This window comes from Capricornis sumatraensis, chromosome 2 (genome assembly GCF_032405125.1).
Source record: "Capricornis sumatraensis isolate serow.1 chromosome 2, serow.2, whole genome shotgun sequence".
NCBI lineage: Eukaryota > Metazoa > Chordata > Mammalia > Artiodactyla > Bovidae > Capricornis > Capricornis sumatraensis.
The window spans coordinates 68,589,617-68,606,869 of record NC_091070.1 but is presented as its reverse complement, the minus strand read 5'-3'; the positions used below and the strand labels follow the sequence as shown (position 1 = coordinate 68,606,869).

At 37.5% G+C, this 17,253-nt stretch overlaps 1 protein-coding gene across 1 annotated transcript in view; it reads left to right on the top strand.

Annotated features, from left to right (window-relative positions):
* Positions 1 to 17,253, top strand: part of FAM98B (family with sequence similarity 98 member B) — a 33,023-nt gene continuing 15,770 nt past the window's right edge. Inside the window, exons 1-4 of the mRNA XM_068965799.1 lie at positions 1 to 78; positions 7,607 to 7,752; positions 8,872 to 9,006; positions 14,358 to 14,536. Coding sequence (XP_068821900.1) covers positions 8 to 78; positions 7,607 to 7,752; positions 8,872 to 9,006; positions 14,358 to 14,536 — 531 coding nt within the window. The 5' untranslated portion in view covers positions 1 to 7. The remainder of the gene's footprint in view (positions 79 to 7,606; positions 7,753 to 8,871; positions 9,007 to 14,357; positions 14,537 to 17,253) is intronic.

Here is a 17,253-nt window from a genome sequence, read left to right as displayed (position 1 = left end):
AAGGACCATGAGAGGGCCGGATCCGGGTCCCGAACCTACGATGGAGGGGGACGTGCTGGATACTCTAGAGGCGCTGGGGTGAGTAGTCCTGGGATCGCCTTTCCCCGGAAAACGTAAGCTGTCTCTCTCCGTGGATGCCGCAGTCTCCCCCATGTGGGCCTCCGGTGGGCTCCTGCGGCTCGGTGCAGGCCTCCTTCCCTGCCTCGCTGCCTCCGGCGCCGACGGAGTTAAGAGGGAGGCGGGAGAGAAATCCGTTTGAGGGGTGGAGCAGGCCTGAAAAGCTAGGGCGCGTGGCCCCCTTTTCCGAACTCCTTGTTTCGAAACTCGGCAACGGGGACCCACGGCGAAGACGCGGAGGGGCCCGGCTGGCAGCACTCCTTTGGGAGACAGTGTTGCTGCCTCGCGGGGGCTATTTTTCAGAGGCTCTGGAAGTCCAGAGCACAGCTGTTGTCTCCTACCTCTTACAACGTGTGGCTTAATTAGGGCCCCGGGGCAAATCACTCCTGCTTCCTTGACCAGAGGTGTTTTTAATTCAGTGTGAATCCATTCATTCAACTGTTTCTTCCATCCATTAACAACATATTAATTTGATGTTAACTTGTATTCACTAATGTGTATTTTATGTGCTAGGCCAAGGAAAAAGAGTTTTCAGATTACTAGTAGCTTAACTAGTCGTGAAGTGTATAGTCTGCTGGTGTTTGCAATTCAGAGTGGTGAGTGCTGTGAAAGCTCCTGGAATGATGTTAATACTTAAAGGCATGGGAATAAATACATGCAAGATAGATTCTTCCTCAGCCATAATCCTGTTTTTCTTCACAGCCTTTATCCCTGTTCCAGATTATCTTGTCCTTCACATTTGTTATTGTCTCTTGAACATCCACCCTCTCCACTCGCTAATACACACGCAAAAATCAGCTCTGGGAGAACAGGTGCTTTACCTGTTTTGTTCCTCAGAACATCTTACAGTCAGGTCTAGTACAATAAATAGTGGTTGAATGAATGGTGCTTTTGAACTGTGGTGTTGAAGAAGACTCTTGAAAGTCCTTTGGGCTGCAGGGAGATCCAACCAGTCCATTCTAAAGGAGATCAGCCCTGGATGTTCTTTGGAAGAACTGATGCTAAAGTTGAAACTCCAATACTTCGGCCATCTCATGCAAAGAGTTGACACATTGGAAAAGACTCTGATGCTGGGAGGGATTGGAGGCAGGAGGAGACGGGGATGACAGAGGATGAGATGGCTGGATGGCATCACTGACTCGACGGACATGAGTTTGGGTGAACTCCGGGAGTTGGTGATGGACAGGGAGGCCTGGCGTGCTGCGATTCATGGGGTCGCAAAGAATCAGACACGACTGAGCGACTGAACTGTACTGAATGAAGAAAGGTTCAAAGCACAGAGTGCACAGAGGTAGGCATAGGGCCAGACAGTTGAGGGTCAAAAAAGGGAACTTGAGGTAGGCTGATACAGCTGGAGGGCAGAGAGCAGGGAGCAGTGTTGAAGACTGGATTGATGAGATTTAGGTGAGGCACAGGGCTTGCAGCACCTTTTAGGCCATAACAGAAGTGCAACATGATTAATGAATTTGAAAAGGGGAGTGTTTAGATGTCTAGTTTAAAAAGTTCTGTCAGCATGGTAGAGAATAGATTGGAGAATTTTTTAGTAGTCTAGGCAAGAAGTGATGCTTGCTTAGTGGCAGTGGATATAGAAAGAAGTACATTACTCGTCTTGGGCTCACCAGGTGGCACCGTGGTAAAGAATCTGCCTGAATGCTGGAAATGCAGGTTTGATCCCTTAGTCGGGAAGAAGTAGGAAATGGCAACCCATTCCAGTATTCTTGCCTGGAAAGTTTCATGGACAGAGGAGCCAGGCAGGCTACAATCCATGGGGTTGCAAAGAGTCTGCACACCTGTACACATTACTGGTCTTAGTGATTAATTGGATTAGATATTAGAGCTGAAGGAGATGATGATATTGATGATTCATTGATAAGTATTTATTGAGCAATAAAATAAAATGATACACTTTGGAATCTCAGTTGGACAGGGAAGAAAGTGAAGACAGCCAGGAGCTAGTAAATACAGAGAATACAGAGGAACCATAGAAACAGAGGTCGAGATGGTACCAAGTGTGGTCAAAAGAGCAAGTTGGAAGGTAGAATAAGTAGGCTGTGGTCAGGGAGTGACTTGTTCAGATTCGTGATTTCGGATGTGGTTTAGTTCCAAGTGATGGTGTAGCTTATTAATGTGTAGTGGCAAAGGTTGGAAAAGAGGCTGAGAACTCAGGGTATTGGAAAGGGTATACATATGGATTTTGAAGAAACTCAGTGTCATTGAAAGACAGTAGGAATGGAGAGGAAACTGAGCACAGGGAATGCTGATGAGCATCCAAGAGATTGATCAATGAAAACCGTGAGAGAAAGAGGGTGGCACATCTGGCAGGCCTGGGCCTGGAGCGAGCAGGGGACATTCACGAGAAGATGGAGCCAGTCAGAAAACAGGCGGATGCTCTAAGTAGATGTTTCTCCAGGGAAGACATGCACACGACCAGAAAGTACACGAAAAGTGCTCAACATCGTTCATTATTGGAGAAATGTAAAAGCTACAATGCAGTCACCTTGCACTGGTCAGAATGGCCATCTTCAAAAAGTTTACAAGTAATAAGTGCTGGAGAGGATGTGGAGAGAAGGGAGGCCTCATACGCTGTTGGTGGGGATGTAAATTGTTAAAGCCATTGTGGAGAACAGTATGGAGGTTCCTTAAAACAAAAAATAGAACTTCCATATGATCCTGCATCCCACTTCTGGGCATACATCTGGAGAAAACCGTAATTTGAAAAGGTATATGAATGGCAGCGTTCATTGCAGCACTATTTATAATAGCCACAATAGGGAAGCAACCTAAATGTCCATCGACAGAGGAAATGGATAAAGATGTGGTGTATTTATACAGTGGAATATTACTTAGCCATAAAAGAGTGAAATAATGCCATTTACACAACATGGATGGACCTAGAAATTAAGTGAAATAAGCCAGTCAGTGATAAATATCACATAGTATTGGTTATATGTGCAATCATATAAGTGATACAAAAATGAACTTACGTACAAGACAGAAGTAGACCCACAGGATGTAGAAAACAAACGTATGGTTGCCAAAGGGGAAAGATGTTGGGGGTAGGGGTAAATTAGGAATTATATATATAAAATAAACAGGGACCTACTATATGGCACAGGGAACTATACTCAATATTTTATAAAAATCTATATAGGAAAAGAATCTGAATAGAAAGATACGTTTGTACATATAGCCGAGTCACTTTGTTGTACATCTAAAACTAACAGCATTGTATAACAACTTTTCAATTTAAAAACAGATAGGAGCAGTGAGTGATATGGGATGCTGTACTGGGAAGCAAGGAGAGCAAAACCCCACTGTTTGACGTTTAGGCACTTATGAGAGAAATACCCAAAGCTTGGAGTAGTGGTTATAAATCTTTCTGAGAAGACATGACAGAATAGGAGAGTTGTTCTTTATGGTTGGAACATAGAGGAAGAGTTTGGGAAATAGGAAGAAGTGGAGAGCTGAGTCAGAGACAAGCCAGTAGGGTGAGTAAATGACAGGGTGGGGGGTGGGGGCAAAGGGGTCTCGTATTTTATATGTTGACTTATGAAAACAGAAAAAAGAAAGTAATTGAGACCTTGACTGTGTCCTTTTGAAGATCTGCCAGTGGCCCTACTGGACTGAATTTGGTTCACCCAGCTTAAAGTAGTGTCATATCAGCAACTGTGGTTCCACTGTGTATGGCCCTGGGGGAGTCTAGGCCTAGGGGAGTTGTCTCCAGTGTTTGGAATTAGAGTGGCACTTTCCTAATTGAACAAGTGATAGAACAAACTGGGCATGATAATACCTCTCTTATAGGATATTATTATAATGTGTTAATACACATACAGCATGTAGCACTGGCCTAAGATTAGTTTATAGATGTTAGTTGCTATTATTATGATTGTTATTAACTATTCATGTTAAATGCATTTATTTTTCTTTTTTACTTTTGCCTGTTTTAATGAGCTGAGGCATTAAGGATTGTGTATTCAAGATTTAGTATTTTGGGTGATTTAGTAAATTTTTGTTGAATTTTACAATTGGCATTTCAGTAAAAGTAACATCACTAATAATATAAATTAGTTAAAATTTTTTTGAGAGCCCATGATTGTTGCTTTATTGCAGAAATGAAAGCAAGTAGGGAGAAACAAGATGCTTACTATGAAATCTGAATGAGAGGCTCTGTAAGTCATGGTAGAAAGGTAACACCAGGGGAACCAGTCTTGGTTAGAGGAACAGAGAGATGGTCTAGTGCTAGCTGACTGCATTGCCTGGCCAGGTTATTTACTTTGTTTCCTTGTTAGTGTGGACAGAAGTTTGAGTTCACATGGCGCATCATGGGTCAAATCTGGTTTTAAAACAATGTCATCACTTGTTTATCTTCTGATATTACCTTGTGTAGTATAGTGTTAGTTGCTCAGTTGTGTCTGACTTTGTGATCCCATGGATTGTAGCCTGCCAGGCTCCTCTGTCCATGGGGATCCTACAGGCAAGAATATTGGAGTGGGTTGCCGTTTCCTTCTCCAGAGGATCTTTCCGACCCAGGGAGTGAACCCACGTCTCTTATGTCTGCTTCCTTGGCAGGCAGGTTCTTTACCGCTAGCGCCACCTGGGAAGCCAGAATTAAGATAATTTTAACTTTAAAGCATTACTGTAAAGAGGGGATGATTGTAATATTCCTCTGGCCTGCTGCATAAGGCAGGTATCCTAACTTCATTACGCCCTAATTTCTTATCTGCGAAAGGGGACTTGAAAAAACCCTTCCTAAAATATGACCAGAGAATTTAGAGAAAAAGAAATGCAAATCACCTTTAAATGTATGAAAAGGATACAGTCTTGCCATAAGAGAAATGTAAATTAAAACTATATTGAGAAAACCATATGGTCAACAATCCAAATGTTTGGCAACTTTGGTGAGTTATGGGTAATGGATACTTTTGTATTTTAATTGTATAATCCTTGTATAGGAAAACTTTATAGTATCCAGCAAAGTTACATATCCATTTACCCTTTGATCCAACAATTGCACCTCTAGGAATCTGTCCCAGATATACAGTGACAAAAATTTGCCCTATTTTTTTTCTTTGTCTAATTTTTGATAATAGCAGAGCACTACAAAAAAACAAACTATCCTTCAGTGGGCGGATAGCAAATAAAATATGGTACAGTCCAGACAGTGGAGTACTGTACAACCATAAGTATGATTGAATAATATCTTTGATTTCCAATATATATAGATATGTGTGTGCATGTATATATGTTTAAAAAAAGGAATAAAACAGTAGATAGTAGGCTGCCTTTTATCTAAACAAGTACATGTTTGGGTGTGTGCATGCATGTATGGACTCCCCAGGTGGCGCAGTGGTAAAGAATCTGCCTGCCAGTGCAGGAGCTTCAGGAGACGTGGGTTTGATCCCTGAGTCGGGAAGATCCCCTGGAGAAGGAAATGGTCACCTTCTCCAGTATTCTTGTCTGGAAACCCCATGGACAGAAGAGCCTGGTGGGTTACAGCCCATGGGGTAGCAAAGAGTCAGATGCAACTGAGTGACTGAGCACTCACGTGTGTGTGTGTGCCTGTGTGCATGTATATACATTTTTTAAAACATGATTTGACTCCCCAAATTAATCCATGTGATTTCCTGTGAGGAATGGAGGAAACAGCAGAGGGAAGAGCATTAAGATTACGAGCTAGATTTGTCTGAATGTGCCATGTGTTGTTTTTGACATTGAAGCCATATAAACGTTTTACATAATGATAAAGCAAACCTAGAATGAAATCAAAACATAAAAAGACAAATCTCTTTTAAAAAAAAAGCAAAAAGAGAAAACTCTGTCAATATATTGTGTAGGATTTAATCACATGGAAAGAAATTGTTTTCCTATACACCGAAGAATTGATGCTTTTGAACTGTGGTGTTGGAGGAGACTCTTGGACTGCAAGGAGATCCAGCCAGTCCATTCTAAAGGAGATTGGTTCTGGGTGTTCATTGGAGGGACTGATGTTGAAGCTGAAACTCCAGTACTTTGGCCATCTGATGTGAAGAGCTGACTCATTTGAAAAGACCCTGATGCTGGGAAAGATTGAGGGCAGGAGAAGGGGACGACAGAGGAGGAGATGGCTGGATGGCATCACAGACTCGATAGACATGGATTTGGGTGAACTCCGGGAGTTGGTGATGGACAGGGAGGCCTGGCATGCTCTGGTTCAGGGGGTCGCAAAGAGGGGGACAAGACTGAGCGATTGAACTGAACTGGAATGGATAGAAACAAAAATATAAATTGTTTTCAGTAATTTTATTAGTAATAATGCTGTTTTTTCTATTCTGAAGCTATGTAATTTATATTTTTATATTTGTTGCTGTTTAGTCACTGAGTTGTGTCTGACTCTGCGACCCTCATGAACTGTAGTCCACCAGCTCCTTTGTCCATAGCATTTTTCAGGCAACAATACTGGAGTAGGTTGCCATACTAGGATTCTATGTCATAAGAAACCAGAATTTGCATTGTAAGAGAAAAACAGATTAAAATGTAAAGCAAAATAGGTAAAAACCCTATAATTCTAAATCTGAATTGAAAATAGCAGTGTGAACTCCTGATGTAATTTCTCTTAAAAAGGTACAGTTGCAGTGACTAACCTTGACTGCCAGATTATGTACTCTAAATAAATACCATTGAAGAGAATCAGGGCTTCTTGGAGAAATGGCCAGTTGCAGGTAAAAGGCAAGAACATATTGTCATAGAAATCAAGAAAAATATTCAAAGAATTCTGGGAACTAGTCAGAGAACTCATTGACTAACATGAATGGGCTCCCACTAATCAGAGATAGGACAATTTGATTATCAAATGAAAAATAACTGCAGTGGGTGAAAACCCAGCAGATGTGCTAAAACTTAAAAAGTTTGTAACGTGGGGGGAAAAAAGTTCAGGTACACTAAGAACAATAAAAGAAAACTGATACAAATTCAATTAACATACGTAAAAGTGGTTTGAAAATTTAAGGTTCTATTCAAATATACTTTGTAGCAGTGTTTAAAAGTATAAACTTATAAAAGAAATAAGAGTAAAATAATCTCATACATCCCTTTCGGCTTTATGTTTTTAAATTTAAAATTTGCATCCATTCTCCTTTAACTGTTACTTTTTTCTTATTCCTGTAACTGGTATAGTTATTACTCTGTTTGACTTTGTTATATGTAATATTTATCTTAAAATAGGTTGATAATTTTACTAAAAAACTTTGAAACAAAAAATGAAATGTTAGTTATGTAGAGCAGAAACCAGCAAACTATTTTTATAACAAACCAGAGAGTAAAACTTTTAGGTTTTGCTGGCCATGCTTTCTCTGTCACAAATATAGGGAAACAGTCAGATAGATGGATACATTTATTGTCTGTGTTCCAATAATATTTTATTCACAAAGACAAGCAGCAGACTTTGATTAAAAAGTATTACATGTATTAGGGTTTTGCTTATTGTTTTAATCTTTTATATTTTCCTTTTTAGGTATAAGGGACCACTGTTAGAAGAGCAAGCACTTACAAAGGCAGCAGAGAGTGGACTGTCTTCACCTGAATTTTCAGAGCTCTGTGTTTGGTTAAGCTCTCAAATAAAATCACTGTGCAACTTGGAAGAAAGTATCACTTCAGCTGGTATTGCTATTTAGTTTTATTTATTTTTCTGTTTACTAGTAAAATTAAATGATAGGTTTTGATTTACAGTTTTATCTATAATGTGCTCACCGTACAAAGAAAAGTCGTTAATACAAAGAACTTCAGTATGTGATTTAAATATCTTTCAATTTAATTTCATATTGATTAACCCAAAATTATTTCTTAAATTTATACAAAATTATAAATATTGTTTATCTGCTGTCTTGAACTTAGTATTGAATTTGGTTATTAAAAAGTTTAGTTTTTGAATACTTCATTTTTGGAATTAAGGTGGGTTTTTTTTGTTTTTTTGTTTTTTCCTGTAAAGTATGTGTAATCCCTAATTTAAGTTGTATTACCAAACCTATAACTCAGGACATGGATTCACATAGGAATACATTTATAAAAAATTCCTCTGCTAGTTTACAAGTTTTAATTCATTACTCTTGGTAGTTGGAATTCTTGTGGGTCTTTGGTAGAAAATAAAAGTGTGTTGGGCATTTGCTATCAGATAAAAGTAGCATTCCCTTCTGATGCTATTCTTACTTTTCAAATTTTTTTTTTCCTTGCCAAATCTAATAGAATTCACCTGAAGTAAAGTAAAATAAGCTGCATCAGAACTTATGATACAAGTTCCCACATAATTCGATTATGAAAGAAGGACAGGTGCTGAGGTTTAATTAGATGATTGCATTTATTATCTAAACCCATAGAAATACAATAGAAATGGATCATTTGCTCTGAAGCCAGTTGATAATTATAGCCATAATAATGCTGTAATATTTCAGTTACTAACATAAAATATTTCCATTTTATCAGCTTTTATGGAAAGCCCTTTGGAAGATACTTATCAGAGATTTAAATATAAGAAGATTTACAATTTCATGATTAGATACTTATGTTCTTGAATTTAAGTGTCACTTTCTATATGTAGAAATATGTTTTGGTTACTTTAACCTAAGCTTACCTAATATGTTACTTTTGGTCACACATTTAAGGATTTAATGTTGAAGTGAAAATTTAGAATTGATATAAAATTAAAATCAACTAGTAGATTTGATAGTATCAGATTATGTCGTAAATATTTAGTAAATGTTTTATGCCTCTTCTTTTTTAAAGGGAGAGATGATCTAGAAAGCTTCCAGCTTGAGATAAGTGGCTTTTTAAAAGAAATGGCATGTCCATATTCTGTACTCATATCTGGAGATATTAAAGACCGCTTAAAAAAGAAGGATGATTGTTTGAAACTACTGTGTAAGTTACATTTCTTTGAACAGTTTAAATGCCTGTGTTTGATCTGGTTTGTGTTATTTTCAAGTCAAGATTTATGAACTATAATTAATGAAGCATTAGACATTTTGTGTATTAGGTTTTAATATTTGGCTTAAAATGTGAAACTGACTCAGATATTTGTATCAATGTAGGATAAATTCTACTAATGTACTCTCTAAGATTTCCATAACACTTATAATTTATTTGGCCAGTGTAGATTACCCTTTGTTTATGACTAGTACTTTAGCAGTTTTTCCTTCACCTAATTCATCCCTTGACATTTATTACTAGTTGGCTAAAGTGGTGATCTCCAAAGTCCTGTTTAATGTTAAAACTCTCTGAAATTAGGCTGCTAAGCAAATTATTAGACGATAGGCACTTAGTGATAGTTCAGAAAATTTATTGATCACTTTCTCTTGTATTAGAAACTGCTCTAAGCATTAGGGATATATCTGTTTAAAAGAAAATTGTGCCCTTGTGCCACTTGGATTCTGGTGCATGTGGCCTGTGTTTCATCAGGGATGAACTTGAAGTACAGATTACCCTATGTCTAAACAGTTACTATAAATAACAGATGCATTTGTTTACATTGGGTCCCTTAAATTTTTTTCAAATTTAGTTAGTTTAATTTCATGCTATTTTGAAAGTTCTACAAACTGTGATCTCTTGAAAGAATTTTTCTAGCATCTTCTATTATTGAAGATTTCTGTTATTTTAGGCTGTACCATTTATAAAAAGATGCGCATGATCTATTCCTTTATGCTCTAGTGTTAAGATGTTAATTTCATTACAGCAGAAATCATGTTTATGTGTTTAGTGGTTATAATCAAAATCTCGACAGTTGAATTATCTTGTGCGTTGGAGAGAATGAACATTATGTGCCCCCATTTCTTACACTCTTTCCTTGTCTTCCTCCCATTCAGTGTGAGTCACTGACTTAATGAACCATTATTAATGGGAGGGCACAATAACCCATAAGTGTATTAGGACAAAAGGAAGCTAAGAAGCACTGGCTATGAGGAACTTGTATACTCTTTATATTAGTCAATGAGAACTATGTAAATCATGTTTCCCTTTTTGCCTTTGCTTCTAAGAAGCTCAGCAATAATAGTACTGTAAGTTTCTGATCCAAGTAAAGTATAGAGGAACTATAAGAGAGGTTGGTATAGTTTTTTTTCTGATTTATAAAAATACATGCTTGAGAGGTAGGGTGAAATGGAGAATTAGTGTAGGGAGAATTAGTGTAAATGAGTACAGAGTTTCTGTTAAGGAAAATGAGAAAGTTCTGGAGTTGGATGGTGGTGATGGTTAAACAGCTATGTGAATCTACTTAAAGCCACTGTATACTTAGAATAGTAAATTTCATGTTACTTGTTGGAAAATTATATTCTCATCATAGGAATCTTAGAAAGTAGATAAATATGTAAAAAAAATAATTATCATTTCACTCCCCAGAGACAGTCATGAATAACTTTTCAGTGTATTTCTTTTGCCTTCTTTTTCCTTTGTACACACATGTTTAAAAGATTGAGATTTGTTTCATGTGTAATTCTTGCTCTTCCTCTTTTTCATTTAATGTATCTATTTTCCCATCACTTAGTATTTTTGAAAAAATGATTTAAATTGGCTACATAGCTTTCTACACTATCGACATTTTTATTTAATAGATTTCAAATTTAGAGGTATTTGGATTTTTTATATTTTAAGTTAATTACTTTGTTCATATTTTTGGATGCTTTTACTTAGAGATTATGAACATTAAAAAAATTCTGTCTGGATATATATTGCCATATTTTGTTCCAGAAAGATCCTTTTAGCAATCTTACCAGCATATATTTCATCTTTAGTTTTACTACCTTTAAAACATACTGCTTTAATAAGTGGCATGTTCTTAGAATTGTTGGCATTGTGTGTACAACTAAAAGGGCCAAATTGCTTACTATATGAAGAGCTTTTATAAAGATAAAAACTCACTGGGAAAATATGTAAAGTACATAAGGCATGAAATGGCATCCTACAGAAAAAAGTTTTTTAAAAATTGCTTCTAAGCATTTAAAGATGCACAAAGTTAGAGTTGCAAAAAAAAGAAATCATTTTTCACTTACCAGGCTAGCAAATACCAGGAAAAAAAAAGTCGTAAGGAAGCATTCTCATATGCTACTTCCAGGTATTGAAGTGTGGTGGTAGAATAATTGGGACCATCTTTTTGGAAAGGCAAATTTTCAGTAACACAGGTAAAATTCATCTGTTCTTTGAACTGGCAGCTCAGTGACTAGTAGTTCATCCTGAGTGTACAGAGATATACGAAAAGTGTTCATTATGGCATTGTTTATTGTTAAATAGAAATAGTACATCTTCGAGTGATACCATGGATCAGTTCAGTTCAGTAGCTCAGTCGTGTCCGACTCTGCGACCCCATGGACTGCAGTACACCAGGCCTCCCTGGTCCATCACCAATTCCCAGAGTTTACTCAAACTCCTGTCCATCGAGTCAGTGATGCCATCCAACCATCTCATCCTCTGTCATCCCCTTCTCCTCCCGCCTTCAGTCTTTTCCGGCATCAGGGTCTTTTCAAATGAGTCAGCTCTTCGCATCAGATGGCCAAAGTATTGGAGTTTCAGCTTCAAAATCAGTCCTTCTCGTGAACACCTAGGACTGATTTCCTTTAGGATGGACTGGTTGGATCTCCTTGCAGTCCAAGGGATTCTCAAGAGTCTTCTCCAATACCACAGTTCAAAAGCATCAGTTCTTTGGCGCTCAGCTTTCTTTACGGTCCAACTTTCACATCCATACATGACTACTGGATAAACCATAGCCTTGACTAGAGGGACCTGTGTTGGCAAAGTAATGTCTCTGCTTTTTAATATGCAGTCTAGGTTGGTCATAACTTTCCTTCCAAGGAGTAAGCATCTTTTAATTTCACAGGTGCTGTCACCATCTAGAGTGATTTTGGACCCCCCCAAAATAAAATCTGCCACTGTTACCACTGTTTCCCCATCTATTTGCTATGAAGTGATGGGACCAGATGCCATGATCTTAGTTTTCTGAATGTTGAGCTTTAAGCCAGCTTTTTCACTTTCCTCTTTCACTTTCATCAGGAGGCCCTTTAGTTCTTTTTCACTTTCTGCCATAAGGGTGGTGTAATGCCACCCTGATACCATGATAGAGCCTTTAGAATGAGAGTAGATAAAATGTGTAAATATGGAATGATCTCTAGAATATATTGGCAAAGAAATACACAGAAGATGTATACTCTTGTTTCTGTAGTAGAAATAAAAGTGTATAGATGGTAGAAACATATACTAAATATACATATATGGTTAAAAAGATACCCAGAAACTAACATTGGTTATTGCTTTGGGGTGAGGAGTCTGAGAATCTGTATGAGAAGACTTATCACAGTATTATTGTCCATCTGCGTGGATTAGCATTTTAAATACTAGACTGAACTCTTGTTTGTACTCTTATGTACAACATGTTTCTGTAGAACGAAGACAGACTTCAGCCGTGGTTCCAAAATATAAATTTTTGAAGAACGGTGATCTGTTTTAATGAAGTTTTAAAATCAGAGGGACCTTGGCATAGTTGTCATAAGCAAAGTTTGATATGTATTGGTCTTAGCTTTTTGTGGATTCCTTAGACTATTATGTGTAGATTACATGGAAAAACCTTAAATTAGTGGCTCTCAATCCTGTCCGAGAGAATCACCTTGGCTCTAAAACCATACAGATTCCCAAATCGAACTTAAAATGTTCTGGTTCAGAATCTCTAAGGGTGGGATCCTTGTACTTTTAAACAGTTTCTCAGATATCTTTTCCTGCTCTACTGAAGTTGAAACTATTATATTAAATTGTGTGTGTATAAATTTAACTGAAATGAAAACAAATGAACCCCCAGTATCTGTCTTTACTGTTCTGAAAGTTAATTTAAAAAAGACTAATGATTTAATTTTTTGCTTTCCAAAATGATGTGGGTTTTTTTTTTTTTACTATTTTTTAAAATTGAAATATGATTCATATAAATATTATGTTAGTTTCAGGTGTACCACATAATGATTTGACCTTTGCATATGTTGTGAAATGGTCACTGTGGAAATTGTAGTAGGCATCTGTTTCCATAAAAAGTTATTACAATATTATTGACCGTATGCTTTAAATTATATATTACATCCCCGAGGCTTATTTCTTTTCTAAGTGGAGGTTTGTGCCTTTACCTGTTATACCCCCACCTCCACAGCCTGCTCTCAGCCACTGCCTTTTACTTCTCAGTATGTGAGAGTCTGTTACCGTTTTGTTGTATTTTTTCTATCTAAGATTTTTGAGTAATTTTTAGAAAGATGACTGTTGAAAGGATGAAATGGTGACTGTGAAAGGACTTGTGAACAGTCTGGAGTGGTCTGTCCTAAAGGCGGTTTTACAGATTGCTCTCTCTGCTTATAGATCACTTAAAGCTATACATTCTCCCTTGGCTTGAGCTCTGCATATCAGAGAGAGAGTAATTTTTCAGCTCTATACATTCTTAAAGATTTTAATGTTGTTCTTTTACTGATGGGTCCCTCCTACTAGACTTTAGACTCTGAATAGGCACTATTTTTAAAATTTCTTTCTGCCCTTTTTTAAAATTTCCTTCTGCCCTCTTTATTATTTCTTTTGTGATAAGAATACTCAATGTAAGATTTACCCTCTTAGCAAATCTTTAAGTATACAACACAGTATTGTTAACTGTAAACTGTTACAATGAAACTGTTAACTGAATATAATACAGTATTGTTATGCTGTAAAGTAGATCTCTAGGACTTATTCATCTTATGTAACTAATATATGTCAGACTTTGCTTATGAGGACTGTGCCAAGATCCCTCTGATTTTGAAACTTCAATAAAATGGATCTGCTGTTCTTCAGAAATTTGTATTTAACAAATATCCTGTTTCTTGCCTAGATTGGTGACCACCATTCTACTTTCTGTGTTAGGAGTTTTAGATTCCTCATAGAGATGGCGTCATTAGTATTTGTCTTTCTGCATCTGGCTTGTCTCACTTTGCATTTTCCAGGTTCATCCATGTTGTAACAAATGACTGGATTCCCTTCTTTTTAAAGCTGGGTAATACTCCATTGTATACACATACCACATTCTCTTTATCCATTCAGCTGTTGAAGGACACTTAGGTTGTTTCCCTGTCTTGGCTATTATGAACAGTACAGCAGTGAATATGGTAGGGAAGACCTCTTTGAGATCCTCACTAAAGGTCCTTTGCGTGTATACCCACAAGTGGGATTTTTAAAGCATTCTTGTGCATTTTAACATTATTTGTTTTTCCCTTTTTTTATTATAGTATTTTTAAGTACAGAGCTTCAAGCTTTACAGATACTACAGAACAAGAAGTGTAAAAATTCTCAATTAGATAAAAATAGTGAAATTTATCAGGAAGTTCAGGCTATCTGCGATACCCTTGGGATTCCCAAGTCAACAACTTCTGACATTCCGCTTATGCTAAACCAAGTGGAATCAAAGGTATTGTATTTGTTTTATTTTTTATTTCCCCCAAATTCAATTAAATGCTAACATGTAACGCTGGCATGCTGCAGTCCATGGGGTCTCAAAGAGTCAGACATGGCTTGGCGACTAACCAACAGCAGCAAATGTATTAAACTTTATTTATTTATTTTTGGCTGTGCTGGGTCTTCATTGCTGCGCAGGCTTTTCTTTGGTTTTGGAGAGCGGGAGTTATTCCCTAGTTGTGGCATGCAGCCTTCTCATTGTGGTGCACAGGCTTCTCATTGTAGTGGCCTCTTGTTGTGGAGCATGGGCTCTGAGGTGCATGGGCTCAACAGTTGCGTTGCACAGGCCTAGTTGCTCCATGGCATGTGGGGTCTTTGTGGATCAGGGATCAAACCTGTCTCTCTCGTATTGACAGGCAAATCATTTACCTCTAAGCCACCAGGAAAGCTCCTGTACATGTATTAAGGATGAAAATACAGTTGACCTTTGAATACTGTGTGGATTAGGGGTGCTGATCCTCTGTGGAGTCAGTAATTAACATACAGCTTCACATTTGGCCTCTGTATCTTCAGTTGGTATTTGTAAATTCAACCACCTGTAGATTGGATGGCACTGTAATCGTTTTTAGTGAAAAAAATTCATGTAGAGGCGAACCAGCACAATTCAAACCCATGTTGTTCAAGAATCAACTGTATTTCCTTTAAGTACAAAATATACATTCTAATTAGAGAGACAATTATCTTCGTGTAAAGCTAAATTTTTCACGTAAAACTAAATAGTAAGCTTTTGACTTTATTTGCCTATTACTGGTATTCAGGAGGGAGAAGGCAATGGCACCCCACTCCAGTACCCTTGCCTGTAAAATCCCATGGACGGAGGAGCCTGGTGGGCTGCAGTCCATGGGGTTGCTAAGAGTCAGACACGACTGAGCGACTTCACTTTCACTTTTCACTTTCCTGCATTGGAGAAGGAAATGGCAACCCACTCCAGTATTCTTGCCTGGAGAATCCCAGGGACAGGGGAGCCTGGTAGGCTGCTGTCTACGGGGTCGCACAGTCGGATACTACTGAAGCGACTTAGCAGCAGCAGTATTCAGGAATCAGGTCTTAATGACGAAGTGCTAGTCTGAAAGTTTGCTGTTTGCCCTGATAGAAATCTCTCTGCAAATTTAAGGGTCCAGTTTCTAACCAAGGTTGAATTACAGTATAATGAAAAAAGTAGAGTTTTTCTTTAAAGGCAAACTGAATTTCTTTTTAATGGATGCTGTTAATAAAATTTCAATGTGATTGTCTTTGGCAGTGAGCAAAGAAATCTGTAATTTCTGATGGATAAGTGTTTAGGAAATGTTTGTTGTATAGTTGATAAATGAATGAGTACCTTGATGGAGTAATTAAGAACAACTAATTAACAAGTAATTAACAACAACAAAATGATATCTCTAGCTTTTGAATTTTTTTTTCAATTATAAAGCTATCCTCATTCCCAGTCAAGGCATAAATTAGAGAGAATACTGCCCTTGCAGACCAAATTCTAGCCTAATTTCTAGGTTTTGTAGGAGTCCTCTAGGAGAATAATACAGGATTCATTTTTCAAGGAAAAGAAAATTTTCACCCTCAAGAATAGGCAGTAAAACTGTTTTTAGACTTGCTGTTTTAAACTATATTCTTGAATAAAGTACTCTTTTGCACTGATAATTTATGAGCTGAAAACAAAATTTGTCTTAATGAATGTAAGAGAATTTTAGTATCATTAAGATAAAACACAGTATTAAAAAGTTTTGTTTTGTTTTTAGAACTAGCAAACCAAAAAATAAGCCTATGAATCCCAGCTCAAGAATATTGTTCTGTAGTTCATAAATTGCTCTTCAGAATTTGTTTCTCTGGATTAAGAATTATCTGGGGTTGCCTAATACCTGGGGCTGTTTCAGATTGAGACAGATTTCTAGACTCTTCCTAATCTTCCAATGCATCCACATACTGATCCAAAAGATATAATTGAAGTGCCATAAAGTATGCCCATTTAAGGTGTACAATTCAATGGATTTTGTTTATTTACTTGTACGTCATCATCAAAATCTAATTTTAGAATATTTCCATCATTCTCAAAAGAAGCCATGTACCCACCACTTAACAGTCACTTTGCATTACCACCACCAATTTCCAAGCTAATTTTGTGTTCATAATCTTTAATTCTTTTTGAAAAGAGATCCCCCAGTATTAAGCTTCATATTCCTCAAATGTGACCTGTTCCTATTTTCTCTATTATATTATAAACTAAGCAACTGTATATATTTCATCCTGTTTAAATGACTTCTGATATTGCTAAAGCAAAAACAAATGTCTAAATCTTGTTCATCAAAAATAAAAATGTTTCAGTTCAAATCAGTGGCTTTGCAAAAGTGATGAAATGTGCTGCTGCTGCTAAGTCGCTTCAGTCGTGTCCGACTCTGTGCGATCCCATAGATGGAAGCCAACCAGGCTCCCCCATCCCTGGGATTCTCCAGGCAAGAGTACTGGAGTGGGCTGCCATTTCCTTCTCCAATGCATGAAAGTGAAAAGTGAAAGTGAATGGTGACTAATTGAGGGCTTACTCTCTTTCATTGTCTTGGTGAACAATGGAATGTGTACAAAATATTTAGTTGAGTAAAACCAACATACTCGGGGCTTCCCTGGTGGCTCAGACGGTAAAGAATCTGCCTGCAATGCAGGAGATCTGGGTTCGATCCCTGG